General features: G+C 39.9%; 1 protein-coding gene across 1 annotated transcript in view; it reads left to right on the top strand.

The window, feature by feature from the left end:
* The window catches only part of adgb (androglobin), a 58,770-nt gene that overhangs the window by 12,790 nt on the left and 26,330 nt on the right, over positions 1-19,650 (top strand). Inside the window, 12 exon segments of the mRNA XM_042503041.1 lie at positions 1,096-1,172; positions 3,708-3,882; positions 4,316-4,409; positions 5,587-5,740; positions 10,127-10,172; positions 11,403-11,514; positions 11,608-11,671; positions 11,814-11,915; positions 13,751-13,859; positions 14,163-14,301; positions 18,758-18,872; positions 19,078-19,245. Coding sequence (XP_042358975.1) covers positions 1,096-1,172; positions 3,708-3,882; positions 4,316-4,409; positions 5,587-5,740; positions 10,127-10,172; positions 11,403-11,514; positions 11,608-11,671; positions 11,814-11,915; positions 13,751-13,859; positions 14,163-14,301; positions 18,758-18,872; positions 19,078-19,245 — 1,355 coding nt within the window.

The raw sequence follows: 19,650 nt of genomic DNA, 5'->3' as shown, positions 1-19,650 counted from the left end.
AGGGTTAATGTGTGTATGGTGCACTATAAATAAACCAGCAGAGGGAGCAGTGGCAGGGTGAATTATTTGGTGTTCCCGCAGGGCAGAAGAGCGTCCAAAGTCAAATGTGGTTATGTGATGCATGCAGGATTGAAACATGTCCTCAGAAAAGAGCGTTTGGCTTGGAGTTGTTTCAGGTCATTGACGTAGAGAGAGAGAGAGAGAGCGAGAGCGAGAGCGCGTGAGAGAGAGAGAGAAAGACACCCCCCCAATGGCTTCAGTAAGGTTGTCCAATTAGTGGAAGGAAAAAAAAATTAATTCGAGTTATGACCACATCATGGCATCCTTTGTGGCGACTGGACCACAATATTAATTAAATTTCCTCTCTCTTGCACTTACCCAATTACCCTTTCTGATAGTAATCTGGCCCTTGGCTTATCCTACAATTCCACTTGTTGACAATAGTTAAGGTGTGCGGTGTGACCAACATAATCATATGCATGCCCAAAGTATTATTATATTTATCACTGCGGAATATATATCACATGGTGTTCACATAAATGCATTTAAAGACACAAAATAAATCCCACACATTATCTCTCTCTCACTGTATTGATGGCCAATGTAGTATTTCATTGAAATGCAGAAATTGAAATGTACAAAGCACTATCCAGTGTGAGAACCACTTCTCTGTTCAATTCTTAATGTGTAGCCTTTATATTAGTCTCGCGCTGCTCCCATCTCTCTTCACCATGGTCCTTCAAATTGATTTTCCATGTCTCCTGGCACATGTGCTCCTTATATGATTTACTCTAAGATGCGCCATAGGGGGCAGGGCCATCTATAGACAACCTAGATACTCGCTTGTTGACTTATTTATACCTGTGGAGGCCAATAGTGCTTTTCACATCTGAAATGTTACAATTTATTGTCTTTATCAGCTTTACTTTTCCTTGGTAGATGTATTAATCATTTTAGTCTTTCAACAAAAGGTAGAGTGTAGTGATATGTTTCCATAGTGCAGTGTGTAGTAGTGCCATAGTGCGTGCCTGTGTGAGTCTGCATATTTTGGCTTTACATATACTTATGTCAGTTCTCTTTGTGTGTGTTTCTCAGGTATCCCTGAGGTAGTGGTCTGTGCCAGCTTCTACCCATTACAGCCACATTACAATTCCTTTGGGTTTGGACAAATGGTATGTCTTTTCTCTTGCTCCTGTCTTGCTGGCTATATGCATACAGTTGCTCATTCTATGCAGGTGTTGTACTTCAGTCACACCATTACAAGACACATTTGCATCCATGAAAATTTGATTTCACCTTCTTTAGCAGATCTTCATACAGATTTGGAGACCCACAGTAAGGAGATTCACATTCTGATGCAAATACTACATAGTGTAGATGCAATCTGGTCAGAATCAAAGATGTGGAGGGGAAAAGCAAACTCTGTTGTTAGTAGTTGTATCAATGACCTTCATAGAACAAATAATACATTTTAAAGGAGCTCTACAAGATATTCAGAACATTAAAATAGCAGCAAACAACTATTTGCAATGTAAAATTAAAGTGGAGTAATGCCATCCTGAGCAGGGAAAACCATGCTAGCTCTGTGTTAACAATCAGTGCTTTTCTGTTTTTTGTTGTGGTAAAACAGTTGGGATGTGGGTAGATGTTAGTGCATGTGTGTATCCCACTTGCTTGCTAATTGGCACTGCTCTGCACTGCGCTTATACTGCCGTTACAGCTGATTTTTAGGATGTTGTCATCATAAAAGCTTATCGCTCACCCTCCTGGTTAACACTGTTAGCTCTGTCAGCACTGTTGCTGTTGTTAGCACTCTTTATGGAATTAGCACTGTTAGCCACTAGCTGCGGGCTCAGCGACTCTCATGTTAAAAACAGTGTCCAGAGAACTCATACACTCTGAATTGAAAAATTGCATAGAGCTCCTTTAAAGTTCAACTTTCATGGAAATAGCTTTTTGCTATTCGCTTTTGAAATGGCCAGATTTTGCTTTATTGAAGCTGTAATTAGTAGCTTTAATTAATAATGATTTTTAAAAAAACCAAATCAAAACACTTCCCACCAGCTTGAGCAAACTTTCTTATTTTACAGCTAAACAGTACACTAAAATACCTTTATGAAAACATATGAGGTGAGAAACAGGCAACGCAGTTACAAAATTTGAATTCATATTTGATCAGCGCTGCATTTTTTGACAATTTGGAGCAGCGATTGACATGATTGACAGCTGTGTTAGGGACTCATTGGCTCTGATTGGTAGTGTTTGCTGTGCCCTGGTGAGTTCTAGCAAATGCCATTAGAATCAGTAGAAGGAGAGACATGTTTTTTTCACAGATTATCTGTCTCATGTACTTCTTTCAGAATATAGTGACAGTTTCAACAAATATTACAAACGTTATTTTCATAAAAGTTACCAATTGTAGCTTTAACTCATACTTATTAATGATTTTACTCTAAATGTAAAAACATAAAAGTCTGTCAATACCTTTTAAAATATGCATGTCTTATTCACCTCTGTTATAGAGCACAGTAATGTAAAAAATGTACTGAAGCCCCAAAGTTATAGTGGGTGGTGGAGATGAAACACAACAGTGCTTGTGACCTGGGGACATGTGTTCTATTTGGAAGCTTCCACTCAACAGGCTTCACTTGTTTTATTATTTACATCCATGCTACACAGGGCTAATTGGGGGATAGGATTTTCTTTCGTTGGAGGTGCTTTCACCTCTACTCTTTGTCTCATCTTTGGTCAGAATCTCCTTTTGGAGAATTTGACTTGTTTTACCTGCAGACTTAGTTAAAGTTGACAGTGATTTTTTTTTTTAACTTTTCATTTATTCAACACAAAGACAACACAGAGCACACAACACAGAGGAGATGTTCACAAAAAAGTCACATACTTGTCATACTTTCAACCTTTTCATGTCCATATTCAGCACTACTAAGTACACCTTCAGTGGCAATATTTCCTTCCAGAATGCACCTATTGATCTGGCATATACTTAAAACTCTAACATTTATAGTCTAATGAAAAGAGCACAAGAAATGTACAAGTCTAACAAAACAGTAATAACAACAAAATATAAACTAAAGTTATAACCACAAAAACAAAGGGGAAAAAGAGGTAACTAGAGTTCTGACATTGCTTGTATTAATGTGGACCATTGTTCATTAAACCTGTCCATCTTCAACTGTAACCTTACTGCAGTTTTTTCCATATTAAATACATTCCTCATCGGATCTCTGCAGTAGCCTACCTCAGTAGCTTAATCATTTTTCTATCTTTCACATTATCCAGAGTGATATCCACTGTGAACAGTGCTGGATTTAATATGAAGTCCATACCTAATAACTACTTGATTTCTCTTTGAATGTTTTTTCCAGTATTCCTGGATTTTGGGATATTCCCATAATTTTTGTGTGGCATCCCTCACCAGCACGCAGCCCCCCCAGCACATCTCAAATGTGTTTCTGTATTTTGAAGTGATTAATGGAGTTTTAAAGTACACTGGTGAATGAGCAGTTTTACATTCATTTCAGATTCTCTCCGTACACAACTACTGGTTAATTTCGGTCCAGCTTTGAATGTTTCCTCCGCTTTGTAAAAGAATAAGGGATAATAAGTGGGAAGATATTTTAAACTGCATATTTTCACAGCTACTCCATGTCTGTTTATTTTTGTGCATTTGTCTTTATGTGGTCACACAGGCTAATTCCTCAGAGTATCTTCGTCACTACGGTCTCTCCTTGCTGTATAGCCACATTGTCCTGTTGACCAGAGCCCGGGCATGCCAGCTGGAGGCACCGCCCAAACCTCCACCTGTACCCAGATGGAAACTCATCCGCCAGCAGAGGGAGATTTTGGTCACTGATGAGCCACGGAGTGCGTGAGAGACAGTGAAGGAGGCAGTAAAATAAAAAATGTTAAAAATAATTTTGGAAAAAAAAAAGTTGGTGAGGGGGAAACCAGGAGGAGGATGCAGGGGAGGATATCAAACAGATAGAAAAGCACAAATTATGCGATAGAGTGTAGGTGAATGTCATAAATAAGTATGACTAGAAAGGGAAGCGAGTGCTAATGCAGAAGATTTAGAACCTGCAGTACAGAGGGCACACAGCACCGCATGCTGAAATGAAAAAAAGGAGGAGGATAGCTACAATATTTCTGTAATGAAAATAGCTGCTGGCTCGGGCATATCTGACATTAGCTGATCTCTGGGTGAAACAGAAAAGCAGTAAAAAAGAGTCAGAGTGTGAAAAAGCAATGCAGGAATGATGTGTGAGATTTTTTTTTTCTTATATTTCTCTTTTTGCAGAGCTTCCTTTGTCAAAACCAGAGCAGTTCATTGAGGTTGCCAGCCCTTTTCTCTCCCACCGTGTCAAGAGCAGCGTTGGCCTGATCCTGGAGCTGTGTGTACACTTAAATCATCTAAAACTGAGAAATGAAACGAGATGAGTCTTTTGCATCGTCCTGCTCCTCTGCTCTTTTAACTGTATGATATTGCTTGTGGTGTATTTCACTTTTCTATGGCTAACCTTCACTCTGACCTCACTGTAGAGGAAGGAAAGCAACTAAACAGCTTTTGGGAATCAGAAGACTGAATTATCATGATCACACCAGTCTCTTTTCCCAATTTCTTCAAGTATCTCCATCTCTTCCCCCAGTTCTCCATGCAACAGGACAATTATGCACAAGTAGCCACCGAAAGATTCAAACTGTACAGGCATTTTTATTTTTTATGCCTCTGCAGCAGCGATAACCATGGTCAGAGGCATTATATTTTTGGGCTGTCTGACTGTCTGTCCTATTCTTGTTAATGCATTGTCTGTAGAACGCCTTGAGGGAATCACCTCAAATTTAGCACAAACGTCCTCTTGGAGTCCACGATGATCTGATTAGAGTTTGATGGTCGTAGGACAAAGGTCAAGGTCACTGTGACCATATCTGTCTCATACTTGTGAAAATGATATCTCTAAAAAACCTTGAAAGAATTCCCTCACATTTGGCACAAACATTCACTTGGACTCAACAATGAACGTATTCAAATTTGGTGGTCAAAAGTCAAAATTCATCATGACCTCACAAAACATGTTTTTGGCCAAAGCTCAAGAATGAATATGCCAATTAAGACAAAATTTCACACAGATGTCTTATAGAATATAATAATAAAGTGATGGCATTTTATATCCAAACAGTTAAAGGTAAACTTCACTGGGACATCATAATGTTCTGCAAAAACACTTATCTGACCGTTATTCAACATCTTAACTCAGGAACAGAAGGGGAGACATTTAGTCACATACTGAATTGGTGACACTAGTGATAAGTTAGTTTTTATTTGACTATTACTACACTCAATTAAAGAAACATTTGCCAACAAGCTTAAAAAAAAGTCATGGATCCAAGCAGTGTTATGCAGGAAATGCAGTTGCATTTGATGCCTATAATGTGACATGCATGAGGCATTTGTATTGCTTCTAAACTTGTTGCCATGAGATGAGATTTATGTATGTCATGATTATGATATAATGAATGTACTATATGCCCACATAACATGTAGCATGGATGTGTGTCTATGTTTGTCAGAGAGGCCAAGCAGAGCGCTCAGAGGAAACATTCCTTTGGATCCCCTCTGGTGTCCATTGCTGAGAGAGAGGAGACTGAATGGCGAGAAGGCCTCGAGCCTGATGCAGCTGAATGCACCACTAACTCACCAAACAGCACAACAGACAAAATAGAGGTACATAAAATTACTGTCTTCTGGGGCACAGAGTTGATTTATACATTCAGTGTGTGTGGTTTGAACATCTTACAGAGTATCTTGTTGTTGAACACATAAGTGCAATTGATTGTAGTAACTCCAAGCCTTTTATTTAAAATTACCCTCAACTTAAAAAAAAAAATGCGTTTTCTTGTGTTTATGTCTCCTAAAGTGTCTGACCTTGATTATACTGACTTATGTTCTTGCAAAGTTAGTCACTAGAGAGGTGATTTCACATCCCTCAACTGGAGGGCACGATGTCTGTGCTTTTCCCTAAAATCTGAGATTCAAATGTATGCCAGGCAAGCTAGATTAGATACCTCACTAATATCGAAGCCAAGAAACACATATCCACAGGGGAACAGACTTTGACACAACACTGGCAAAGAATCTTAAATCCTCTAGCGCAAAGCAGATTTGTCCATGCATGTTAAGTGTGTTTCAAACTAATACTCAGTGGCCAACAATTAGTCTATAAGTTAACAAGCAAACAAACAACATAAATGAATAAAATATGCTAACTCACATACCATTCGGCTAGTTGCCAATTTTGGCACGCAACAGACTCATCATCTGAAGCTTGGTCTTACTGAGGCTTAACCATGTTTCGCTGAAATGCTCCTCTGAGGCTAACACTGGGCAATCTTGATGTGCACTGTTCTTCCACTGGTCTAGCTTTACTAGTGCTTTGCCAGCACTGGAAAAAACTGAAAGGAAGACCTACTGTAAGCAGTGGTGGTGGGCAGATCCAGAATTTCTTAATGGGGGAGAAGAATAGATGTGTTTCCAGCCCCTTTTTAGTTTTTTTTGTTTTTTTGACTTTTGATGTGACAAAACCAGAGTCTGGATAAAGTAATGGACTTAGCTATGGTGTCTTCACTCATTGATTTAGGACTGCTGTGTAAAAGCCTTGAGTTTGACATACATATTTTAAAGAGCGGGTGGAGCTGTGGAGGAGAGAGGTGTGGATCTAAATCATAGACTGTGGCCTTGCAGACAGCCTGTCACTCAAGTTTCCCTGCCCTTAATTATGTGTCGCTGTAGGCCTTAATAAAATGTAACCTGGTTATAAAAAAAATTGTCCTCCATACGTTTGCCAATGAATCTTGAAATTAGCCACAGAGACCAAAACTGGTTTTTGATTCAGGCTGTAAACATGTTTATTTCTTCTGTACAGTTGAGCATTTTAACATGGAAGTCTGTAGTTTGCCCCAGGAATGAGTCCTAAAACCTGAAAGTGAATTTGCAATAGTAGTAGTACTTTCGGTTTCCTTGTCTCAGTCACTGGATTTTTGAATGGGATTTTGGTTAGATGCCTGAAAAGGGGTCTGTGATAAACACAAGCTTCAGAGGCTTACACATTCTGTTCCACAACATAAAAAATGTCAGTAAAAACTTTAATGTGTCTGAAAAAAGGCATTTACTGACAAGTAGCAAAATGAGACTGCATACCGTTAACGCACCGAATCATGCCAAACACGGCTTTACAGTTTCGTAGTGGCAGCGATGCAACCATATTGTAGTTCATTTATAGCCTTACATGAGGTTTTTACTTCTGGCCATTGCATTTCGGCTTCAAAAATCCTAAGTGTTCATTTGTGAAGATTATCTAAACAAAATGAATAAAGAAAACAGAAAAATCTTGTAGGCTTTTTGAAAAGGCTAAGGCAATGCTGCCTTCTTCAGCTTTGGACTAAAGAAAATGTCATCCATGGGGATCTATGAGGATTGACTGGCTTCTTGAGCCAGCCTCAGGTGGTCATTAGAGTAACTACAGTTTTTTGAACCTTTGTTATTTCCTTCATTTATCAGTTCCATTTGGGTGGCTGATTTGTTGATAACCATGTTAAACAAAATATAATTTAATGACATAGTATTTTTTAACACTTTACATCATGTCTAAGCGGGAGTTTAAGTAGGTATCAGGGTAAGCATAATAATGTTTGTCCAACAGCTAAGATAGTAGCAGCTGTCTGCCAGATTTTGTTGCCTCTTTGTTATTTCCTTGTTTCATTTTTTTCTTCTCCCACTCCTCTCTCTACCCTGTAAGAATGCAGTTGAAGGCTCATCAGCGTAACTGTGTGTCAGTGACAACAAGGCTGCCATCCCCCAGTCTCAAAGTCACTTCTGTTGTCTCCCAGCCAGGCCACCACTGACCAGGGGCACATTTGCACTAAAGAGAGAACCAGTGTGGGAAAGGAGGGGAGGGTGTAGAGCAGCAACAGAGAGAGACACACAGTGAAGAGGATAGAAACAAAGATGGAGAGGAGTAAAGACGGGGGACAACTGTACAGAATAAGAAAAGAGGGGGACGTAAAAATGAAAAGAAACTGACAGCTGGACGGGGAGAGATGAAAGCAGAGCAGGAAACAAGGAGACGGGAAAAGAGAATCTCTGGTGTGTGGCGGTGGTGAACGGGGCGTGTGGGTTTCATACAGGGAGAGGTCGTGTACTGTGCTGATGAAAAAAGCAGTGCAATTAGATGGTGAGCCATCAGTGTCTGTGTCTCCTGGGGGGTTCATTATTACACTTCACTCCTAGCATACAGAGAAAAAATAGAGTTCATATTAATCGCCCTCTTGTGTAACTGTGACCAGTTATAGAGCGGTTAGGCTAGGGCAGTATGGACACGCTAATTTGATGTGTCGTTTGATGGGTGTGTGTGCGCACATGCACTTGTGTGGATTGGTTTGTGTATGTGTCATATGTGTGCCACATTCTTACTCAGTGTGTGTTCCCACTCTTCGCAAGCACGTGGTGGGTCATGTGCTGAGAGGACCCTACAAAAGTGAGAAGGAGTTTTTTGCTGGTTTGACCCCTTCCTGTGTATCTGTCAACTCTGGCTGACAGTTTCAACCTCTGTGCCTAGCTCCTACAGTATAAGACGCCTGTGTCACATGATCTCCCTAAGACCCTCAATGGCCAAATTACTCAACATAATGTGGGTAAAATAATTAGATCCTGGTTTAACTCTGCTCTTTTAACCCATTTGAATGTGGGGTTTAAGATCTATTCTGCAGCCAGCCACCAGGGGGCGATCCAGATGTTTTGGCTTCACTTTTGGAGAGCTGTCATGTTATCCATCTTCATTTTACAGACAGTGGTCCATTCTGGGCTCTGAGATCAACGGGTGTCCTTCTGTGAACTGTGAATAGCCACAAAGAGATCTTGATTATATTCGACATGTTTCATGTATGATTTCGGGTAGACTTCAGAGGAAAATGTGAAATATATGGAGACAGTCTCTTGAGGAGCAAAGACTTAGCTCTGGCTGTGTAAAATAAAGCCCCATGAAGTGTGGGATTAAAGAAATGTGCCCTCTTCCACCCGTCAACCCATGACTTTGATTTGATCACAGAAAAAAATAGCTTTCCCCTCCAACAGTAGTGGCTTAAACTCCCAGGAGCATGTGTGTAAGATCCATCACTCTCAATGTCCTCTTACTGTACACAGGTAAGAGATCTAATAAACAGCATGCTGTGGGTGGACAGGACATACCATGCCTTCGAGCTTGGCTCAGAGTTTTACATCCTCTTGTGGCAACACATACCCTTTTTTTTTTTTTTTTTTTCTGCAGCAAAAGTGTTGCTATAGTGGTGAAGAGGAGGTCAAGTGTGCCTCCCTATCACAATGCCTCTTTTCGTCTGTCTGGGTCTCCGAGTACTTATTCAAATAAGCAGTGACTCACACACATACAGACACACACACTCACTCTGACTCATCAGAGAGTCTTGGCTGGGGTTGCTTTGAAGTTACATGACACAAAGCCGTAATTCTTTTTCAGAGTAGAGTATACTGTTGGACATTCACCAGGGTTTTTCCTCAAGGGAGCATTATTTAAGAAAAGAACTTCAAATGAAAGGGCCTGGAGGAAAGCTCACTCAGTTAAAACAGGTGTTCTTGCACTTGAGTCCAGCTTCGTTATTGAAGCAGCAGACAGTGATGCCCTTTTCCAGACACGTCATCTTTTGCCTTGCTGAGACAGAAGAATGTGTCATTTGAAGAATTCATTAGTGACTCTTTAGCTATATTTCTTTATTGTGTTGGACAGACGAGCATGAAATCAGAGCTGTTGAGTAATTCCCCTCTGAGAGAAGTAACATGCTAAACAACATAATAACTCCTCATCTGTCACCGAAAGTCGAAGTAAATTAGAGCTGGTATACCCTGGTGGTGTTTTTAGCGGGAGAGGAGCAGCCCTTGTCACATTTAACCGCGTCTCGTGTCCCGTGGTGTTCGGCTAGAATGGCACAACACCACAGCTGGCATGGAATCACTAGAGGGCGGAGGCGTATCTCTGGCAGTGTTACTCTATCAGCAACTCACTGTTCATGCCTCTCTAACTCTCTCTCTCTGTCCCTTTAGGTTACTGCAGAGGACAGGAGAAAGGACGATGATGACATCTCCAATGGTAAAAGCTGTTCCTTCACAATACTGAGTCCCTCATTCATATTGAAAATAATCTGCACTCTATCTGCACACATCATTTTAAAGGTTCAGTGTGTCAGATTTATAGGGATATATATGCAGAAATGGAATATAGTATACATTGTAATCTCCTGAAAATAACAATAGTTGTTTTTTCATTATCTTAGAACAAGACATTTATATCTTCATAGGGAGCATAACTGCTCCTGTAACTGAAGTCAGATATTAAGCTACCAGAATGGGCAGGTCATCATTAATTCAGTTTTATTGAGAATGACGAATGTAGTCGAAGGTCTTCATTTTGGTTGACTCGAGCAGCGTCTGTGCAGCGTAGTCCAATTAATATGATTAGAAGTATTTCCATCTCTCGCCTCCACTTGCTTCATCTTTCTCTCTCTCTGTGCTTCCGTCAGTTGGCCAAGACACTTTGAAGAAGATAGGACTGTAATTATGCCTTATGACAACTAGCCAATTCACTGCCTTCTCTCTGCCCCCGTTTAGTTGCTTAGTAACACCTGCAGTTTGAGTTAGCGGACCACCATTGCTCAGCAGCAGAGACACTGGCCCTCGCCACCTCAGCTTTCTGATCAGACTTCTCACTTTGAGAAGAGCCTGGGGGCTGAGCAACTCTATGTGTGTGTGTGTGTGTGTGTGTGTGTGTGTGTGTGTGTGTGTGTGTGTGTGTGTGTGTTTTGGATGGAGAGTGTGTTTGTGTGCACGTCTATGACTTTGCTCTGCATGCATTGAGATAGTGGGAGTCAGTGAGTGGGAGTATGGAATGTGCATGTGCGCTTACACTATGCCATTATGTGGGAGTTTGGCCAATTCGGCTCACTGTGTTTAAGATAATGATTTAAGTCTCGGATAACTTGCTATGAGTCACAAGAGGAAAGGCATTCTGTTACTCGCAGCATTTTGCAATGGGAGATTTAACAGGCAATATCTATTTTGTGGCATGAAAAGCAGCAGTCACCTCGGATGCTACTCAGCTTGATAAGAACATGTTTTTCCTAGGTTGAGATGACACAGATTTGCATTAGCAATAATGGATGATAATGATGATAAAGGACTTTGCTTTGTAATCGGTCTTTCAGCTAGGCAGTGGTATACTGCAGTCCTGCTATCTCACAAGCAAATGTCTAGCCCAACAAAAATGTTTCTAAAAACAAAACTTAGGTGAAACCGAAGAGTAGAATTTGAATGTCCCTTCCAGATCGGCCTAAAACTGCACCGGAGGAGCCTGTAACTGAGGAATCCTCAGTTCCTGTCAAACCTGTCCTACAGGAGACTTGGGTGGACCTGGATGACTTTGCAAAATGCTTTCAGTGAGACTCACGCACACAAATTATACTGTAATTGCTTTTATTGATTAAGATGAAAAATAAGTGCCATTTATTTGTGTTTTTCTTCTTTTTCAGGACTCTCTTGGTGTTCCATAAACCACAGATCTACCCGCACCATATCCACAAATCTTATTTTAAGGTACAGTCTGGATCATTACAAAACCCAGTGACTTATTTCTGCGTGTGTAGTCTCCAGTGCTAGTACTTGCTAATGTGTTTCAACTCATTAATGTTGTTATTCTTTGATATATTGTTAATAATTTAGCTGTTGTCGTCTGCAGAGCACCTTGTTGTCCAAAACTGCAATAGGAACTAACTGCACTGGATCATCTACACACTCTCTTACCACCATCCCTGTGACATGGACTGTAGCAGGCCCTGAGGTACATGCATGCAAACACACGAAAACACACCAAGAGTTGCACATGAGCACATAATTTGCAGTGTATGATTCAACCTAGTACATATATAGTACCCACTAAAGAAACTTAAAGATCCAGTGTGTACGATTTAGTGGCATTTAGCGATAAGGTAGCAGAAGTGAAACTTCTCCTGTGTGCCAAGTGTTGATGAGAACAGCAGTGGCCGACTTAGTGCCGGGTAAATAAACACTAATGAAAACATACTTATTTCCCATTTCTGCCAATATATTCCCCTAAATCCTACACACTGGGCCCATAAAGTGCCCTGTGGAGATTTCTTGTAAACAAACATAAGTTACATTTCGTCTTACAGCTGTCTTAAATTGTGCCTATGATGGCAAATTGTTGCATTTTTTCAATGTGTTACCAGTGGCTGTAGATCAGTGTAATAGTTACAAACTAGGGATGATAAAAATTAGTCAACAATTGATTAATCTTTGGTGAAGAATTTAATCAGACGAGTGAAATTTAAGTGATCAATCTATAGGCTATGCAGTGCTGTCAAAGTATATGCTATATGTTGCTGTGATCTTTGAGACCAGGGACCTTCTCATAGAACCTACCATAAGAGCAAAGAAAGACAAAGGAGATATCACTAAATACATGTACATGGACAAACAAATATTTTTATTTGACAAAAACAATCTTAAGATCCTTTTACCAGAGTTTTTGAAAGCTTTCACTCGCATCTCACAGGTTTAATCAGCAGATTAAATTTTCTCAGTTGTCATGGCAATAACTAAGATTTAATGCTTGGAATTTTAGTCACATGATACAGTAAGTAGGGAGATCATAACCCCAGTCTCTGTTCAAGGATGAGCAAAATCATCTCCGGCAAAAAGCTGCTAAGCAGACCTTGAGTTAAGAGTGTTTTTCTCAAACTACTTTTTCCAAGGACTGACATATGAAAGACTGACACAAGTTTTGCTGCCATAACATTTTCGGAAGTCTGTATCAGTCTAAAGTCACAACAGTAGGAACAGGTCATTTACATGAGGACCAAAAGATTCAATAGCTTACTAAGGGGTTATCTGGTGATTCCACCTGTGCAAAGCTTTGTAAATTATGAGGAGGATCTTCGAAAACACTCTAAATGTAACCACTATCTGCTTCACTGAGGCCAAAACCACAGAAATGAAGCCAGATTTGGTGTCTGGTAAAAGTAGTCCTTGGCTTGTGCAAGGTGTTAGTGCCCCTCTGTCTGTCTTCAGAAAGTAATGAATCTGTAAAGTTCTCGAAGTAAACAGTCTGTTTCACACAGTATGCATCACATAAACACCCCCCCGAAAGTTTTCTGAGAGAGCATGTCTGTGTAAGTATAGACTGCTGCGTCTGCTTGTCATCCCGGACACGTATGCATTCTCTCCCTCTTCTCTTGTTCTTTATCTGTCTCTTCTGCCTCTCTCTTTGTCTCCTGCTTTGTCTTTCTCACCTGCTGCTTTTTTCTTACATGACTAATTCACTGTTTTGGCCTCTCCTATTTGGGTGCCACCTTAAAATGCTTTTGTACCTCACTCTGCTCTTTTCTATCACCTCTTATTTCCTTCACTTACACCCCTTTCATTCTTGTACCTCTGTATTTTCCTCTGGCCTCTCTTGCTGTAAGTCACCTTTCTATCAGTTTATCCATCCTACTGCTTTCTGCTCTTTCTCTTGTTCATTTCCTTGTCTGCCTCCATGCTGATAACGAAGGCCAGTGTGTGTGTGTGTGTGTGTGTGTGTGTGTGTGTGTGTGTGTGTGTGTGTGTGTGTTTGCGTGCGTGCGTGCCTGTGTGTGTGTGTGTACAACCCCCCAGTGTCCAGAGGTGAGAGGAACTCACTACCTCTGTGTGGACAGCCTCCAACCTCCCCAGATCCTCATCAGCTTCTCTGCTCTGCTTCTCTGGGGAGATACTGCTGAGGAGAGTAAGGATTTATCTATACACACACACACACACACACACACACACACACACACACACACACACACTTAGAGATACTAATGCACAAAAGGATTTTCTGAATCAAGAACTGTGAGGAGCCTGACTCAAGCCTCTACCAGCAATTACAGCTCTCTAAGCATTCACAAACTCAACACTCTAACTTATTTGGAATATACAGCATAAATAGAAATTCAGAAAAATATGGACATTTTATTAACATTACTTACTGTGATATTTCACTGTGGTGTGTGATTGCATTTTCTCTCCACTCTGCAACATTTCATAGAGACGGAGATGTCTGCAGCATGTAGGCCTGCAGTTCTCATCGCCCAGGCCTACTCCTGGAAAAGCCTCCAGTCTCAGCTGCCAGTTCTCACGATCAAGACCACCTCCTCCAAGGCAGCTGTGCTTAACTTACCCCCAGGGTAGGACAGCAGTAGGAAATACTGTGAATTGTGTACTGTATTGATCACAGTTAAAGCTTAGATCTTGTTTAAGAGCAGAGTAGGGTGTCACATATCTGTAATGAGTGTGTATGTCGATCAGGATACTCATTATGCTATTGTGGCTACTACTACAGTAGCATATCCTTTGGGCTACCTCCACACTAATATGTTTTTATTGACATGTGCACAACTGTTTCTACAGTTATGCATAGTGTCCAAACTACTCTGGCATTTTGGAACCTTTAAAACGGAGACCTTTGTAAGAGCTGCTGACCCCTTTTTCGTTTGAAATCAGTGACTTTTTAAAATTATGAAGCAGACACCCATTGGGTGTTATCAGTCACGACATGCCAAGTTTAATCTTTTGGCTAGGTTAACATACAGGGTGTGAGACCATCCTTCTTGTCTGGGTGCTTATCTCCTATATATGGCCCCAAGAATGAGTCCTAAAACCCACAAATTAGTCAGCATTTCAGCACTCCAGTTCCATTGCCTCAAATTCAATGTGTGCTTTGAATGGGTTTCCATTAGATGCCTGAAATATGGTCTGCAGTTTAAACAACTTAATAGACTTTCACGTCTTCTTCTACGTGATAAAAATACATCAGTAAGTAGCCCACCTGGGAATTTTGAACCTTTAATGTTTTCATGCTTTACCTCCACAACAGTAGGTGTACTTTGATTTGATTTAAATGCTACTGTTTTTCTGGTTAAAAAGCACAATAATGTTTATATTTCTCAACCGATTGCAGTTAGTTGTTTTTATATTCATGGGTTGATGATTTACATGCAATAGAAAAAATAAGTTTTGTTTGTAGGTAAATCGAAGGTCAACATTTAGGCTACAATCACTGTTAGATGCTCAACAGGCTAACTTCTGCGTCAGCCTACACATAATCATCATCTGTAGAGCACTCTATTGTCATGATTTCATCTGACAATTGAGTTGATTTCAACTCTCTGTTTTCTATCACCTTGACCACCCTCAACGTATGTGTTACTTTTAGTAACAGCTCAACCTATGGAAAGTCTAGTCTGGTCTTACTTTTTGCCATCGCCATAGTATTTTGTGTAACCAAGCAACCAACCGCAGAGTAGACAATCTTCTCCCTGGTTACACCTGGCACGCACATGCCCAGTGTATGTGAATGATCATCTGATATAAGTTTTTAGGCTTGTTAGTATGGACAGACTGTTCTGCAAAGGTGCTAAAATGCTCATGTGTATGACAGTGATTTTTACTTTAAAATGAAGATGTTGCAATGTGGATTTGCCTTAAGTATATATGCATATACATACTAAAAATATTTGATATGGTAATATTTGATTTTTTATTAAAAATATGAACATCTTGATATTACCATGCAATTCTAATTAAGCATCCTACACTATACTAGGCTGTGTGGTGTAATTGTGTCCAGTCTAATTTAATCATTGGGTTGCTTGCTTAGTACTCATCTTTTATTCTTCAATGCCATTTAAGCTCATTAATCAGTTTACATATTTCATATTGGCATCTACACATTTTTCTTCACATTTATTTTTTCCCACTTTAACAATTTCACCTCATAACATATAATATAACAATATGTATGCATTTTTATGCACAGCACCCTCAGGATGTCAGTGAAAGGAAGCGCTTCACTCTTGTTGTGATTTTTACAGCTAATCAGAGATCTACTTAAAGCTATCATGAAGCGAGCAGAGGATATCTGCCTACCTCAGATGCTCTGAAAAGCAGTAAAAAGCATCTGTCCTAGTCTCTATTAATGGGTGCTACTTGGCCTAGAAGCAGAGGGCCTAGTTTCTGGGGTCAGGTGCAGGTATGCAGCAGTGCAATTACCACTGAGCCATAATCACACACACAGCACTCAACTTATCCTGCCCATACGCCCCATAGTACACTCTCTCCAGGAGAGAATAGCAGATATGTCTTTTGGACAGCAATCAATTTAAAAACACTTTTCTGTTTGAATGTCCCTGTTAGCCCATCTGTATGTTTTACACTATTTCAGCAATGTGTTATTTTCTCTAGTCTCTCCACTGACCCTGTGTTCTTCGCCTTCTACAGTTTTTGAACATACTGTCCTATGCTAATCTATTAATTTTAAAGAGGTTTTTGTCTCAGTTCCTTTGTACACCCCCCTTTCTTTTCCTCTCCATTTCATTTGTCTCATCTTCCTTTCATCTCCCCCACACTCTTCACCTTCTTTTCTCTCCCTCCCTTCCATTTCCCTTTTGTATGCCGTCCTCTTCTGCTACAGCACTAGTCCAGCTCCGCCTCACTGCTCATCCATCTAGTTAGGCTGTGATGGCTGAATTATGTAAAACTAATGGGGCCTAAGAAGTAGGGTTCCACTCGCTCATGCCTGACCAGGCCCTGTGAACTCAGTCTGGCACTTGGCAGACAGGACAGTGGGCTACAGCACTTCTGACTCTTTGACCCATTCAGTATTACTTGACAGAAACACACAATCCACTGTCAAGCCCAGAAAGGGATTTTATTCAGTGGATTGCACTATTATTTCAATCGTGTCCCTTCTGAATGTGCAGTTACCATTACCAAGAAATGTGTGTGGTTGGTGGAGGGATACCTCAAAGCAGCATTATATTTAGACATTGAGTACATTTACCGAAAAAAAAGAAGAGTCCAGCTTTGCCCTTATTCCAAAAAAAGACAATATTCCTACTAAGCTTTTACATGGATAATGAAAATTAATATTCCACCAACATTCCAGTTTACATGTAGTTGTGCATTCTCTGATTAACATGCCCTGACATTTCGTTAATCAGGTCAATTTATGGAAAAGTACAACAGCTGGAGCCATTTGTCACTTTGCATCAAAATAGTTTTTTTTGTTTGTTTTTTTTCTACAGTTTTCTACCTATGGTGAACTTGTCAGACCAAGAAAAAAATACTGCTCCTCAACAAGTACTATTTACTGTCTAGTGGTCCTCTACTTTTTGCCTTTTGTTTTGAGGAATTCTGTTTTCTTTCATTTCTACTTGCTCTTAATCTTTTAAATTCTCAAAAAAGGCAACATCACTTTTTTTTCCTTTTTAATTGTGTTTATTGTGTTTTAGTTTGTGTGTACAACCCCAGGATTTTTCCTGTGATTTTTCTGAGATTTTTCCACCCAAACTCCTTCCACGTCCTTGAATTTGTAGTGATATGTATGTGTGTTTTGAACATAATAAGCCCATTCTTCCCCTGTAATTTCAATGTTCAGCTCTTTTTCCATTTCATCTTTATTTACATAATAGAGAAGGTTTTACAGTCTCTTAGACGTTCGTAGAGCACCAAAACCACCTTGATTCTTCTCCCACTGTATGTTAGCAACATCAGTCTTGGTTTGACCTTGTGGCAATGTATGCAGTCAGTTAAAAGAAGTCATGAATAGACTTTGCATCTTTATAAAGGGTCACAAGTCAAAAGGATTTGGAGCCGCTGTTTTGATGATGTAATGTATAGTGTGCAATACAGCAGGATTATATGTTCCTGTTTTAAAGTGCTCTGCTTCCCTTCTCCAGGTTATCTTTGCTATTCCCAAGGGGCAATTTGTTGTGCAGTCAGCAGTATCATACACACATAAACAAATAAAAAATATACATTAAATTAGGGTTTTTAGTGTTAACATGTTAATCATGATGTTAGGGTCAGTACATAATGCTTTTTTTTTCAAATTTCTTTTCATTGCATTAAATGCGGGTCAACATTTCTGGCTTTAAGTGGCTGTATCAGGCTGAATTTTAAGGCTAGGGTGATAATAGCGATGACAGTAGAAGACCTGAGGAATCAAGTGGTGACCACCAACTCATGTTAGCTTCTCAGTTAGGGAGCTGAGTAATTCCAAAGTTAGGCTAAATTTTGGTGATGGAAAAAATGGCATGGCAATTTATCAGGGGTCCCTTGACATCTGACTTTGAGATATATGAATGGAAATGGGTTCTATGAGTAACCAACAGTCTCCAATTTACAGACATGCCCACTTTATGCCAGTCATTTCATTTCTTTAACTTGTCATTATGAACTTCATAACTGTTTTGAAATGCAAAATAATGGAAATGAAAACAGATTAGTACATGCCATTAATTGCAAAATTAACTATTGAAATCCTGTGATTAATCATGATTGAAAAAAATAATAATTTGACAGCCCTACAATAAATACAAAAAAGACATCAAACCGAGGTAGTTCAAAAGAAAAAAAAGAAATGTGCTATCATTTAAGAAGTCAGTCAGTCATATCGTTGAAAGTTGTACCTGCCATCTTGCTGCAAACCTTTACAATGCCCAGAAACCTGTTAAGGTTTAAGTTAAGTGCCCCATACTAGCAGATAAAAGAAAATGTTAGGAGTGATTCAGTAAAACAGCAATCAAACACCTTCATGAAAGTGCTGTCAGCGTTAAAAACTTACATTTCTTCCCTCTGCAGGCGTCATGTGTTGTCCCTCCATGCAAAGGCAGCCCTTGGCTACCACGTTCACCTGTGCAGCAAGACACCTTTCATCTTTGGGGATGAAGAAACCATCATGTCACACCTTACCAAGGTAACTGAGGCCCTTCATTATCAGTCAACAGTTGTAATCTCGTAACACATGAAGTCTTTGTGGATTCCAGAAGTGAATCCCTTTATTTCACCTGCCTTCCTTGTGGGTGTTCTTCTTTTCTCTTCTATTTAACTTGCATTCTTGTTTAATTTGCATGAGAAAACACAATTTAAAAACTTCCGCACTGCTTTCCCATTTTGAACAGGAAAGTGCTCGTTTCACAGTGCAGGCCTCATCCATCTTTACAGCTCTGTCTAGAGTGGTATCTTCCTTTAGCGATGCGCAGGATCAGCCAGAAGCAAGAAGAACCCTGGAAATGGCTCACTGCCCCCAAAATGTCAACACCCCCCTGGGCACAGGGGAACACCACAAGGTAGCTTGTTTACATATGGCCCTATGGTTGTGAGGTACACACAGCAAATGACTCAACTTGTTTTATACTTTATCTTGGTGATTGACTGACCATTACTACATATAGATGCAGTCTGGGTTAATCACATTTTGTAGTACACTTTGATCATATAGCATGTAATTGAGCTTTGATTGATTGATTGATGTCTTTATTTCGAACATGTAAAATATAGCAAAAACAGTATTTAAAACCATATCAATAACAAAAGAAAAAAAAGACAATTTTCAACCACAGTTGCCTCAATTTACATGTGCGAAAAGGAGTAGGAAGAAATAAAAAAAAACTCTTCCCCTTTACACATCAATTATTTTGAATAACTCCCATATAGAAATCCTAATCATATCATATATGTTCTGGCATACATTT

This window comes from Plectropomus leopardus, chromosome 16 (assembly GCF_008729295.1).
Source record: "Plectropomus leopardus isolate mb chromosome 16, YSFRI_Pleo_2.0, whole genome shotgun sequence".
NCBI classification, from domain to species: domain Eukaryota; kingdom Metazoa; phylum Chordata; class Actinopteri; order Perciformes; family Serranidae; genus Plectropomus; species Plectropomus leopardus.
Note: the sequence above shows the minus strand (reverse complement) of the source record. Positions and strands in the feature narration are given on the sequence as shown.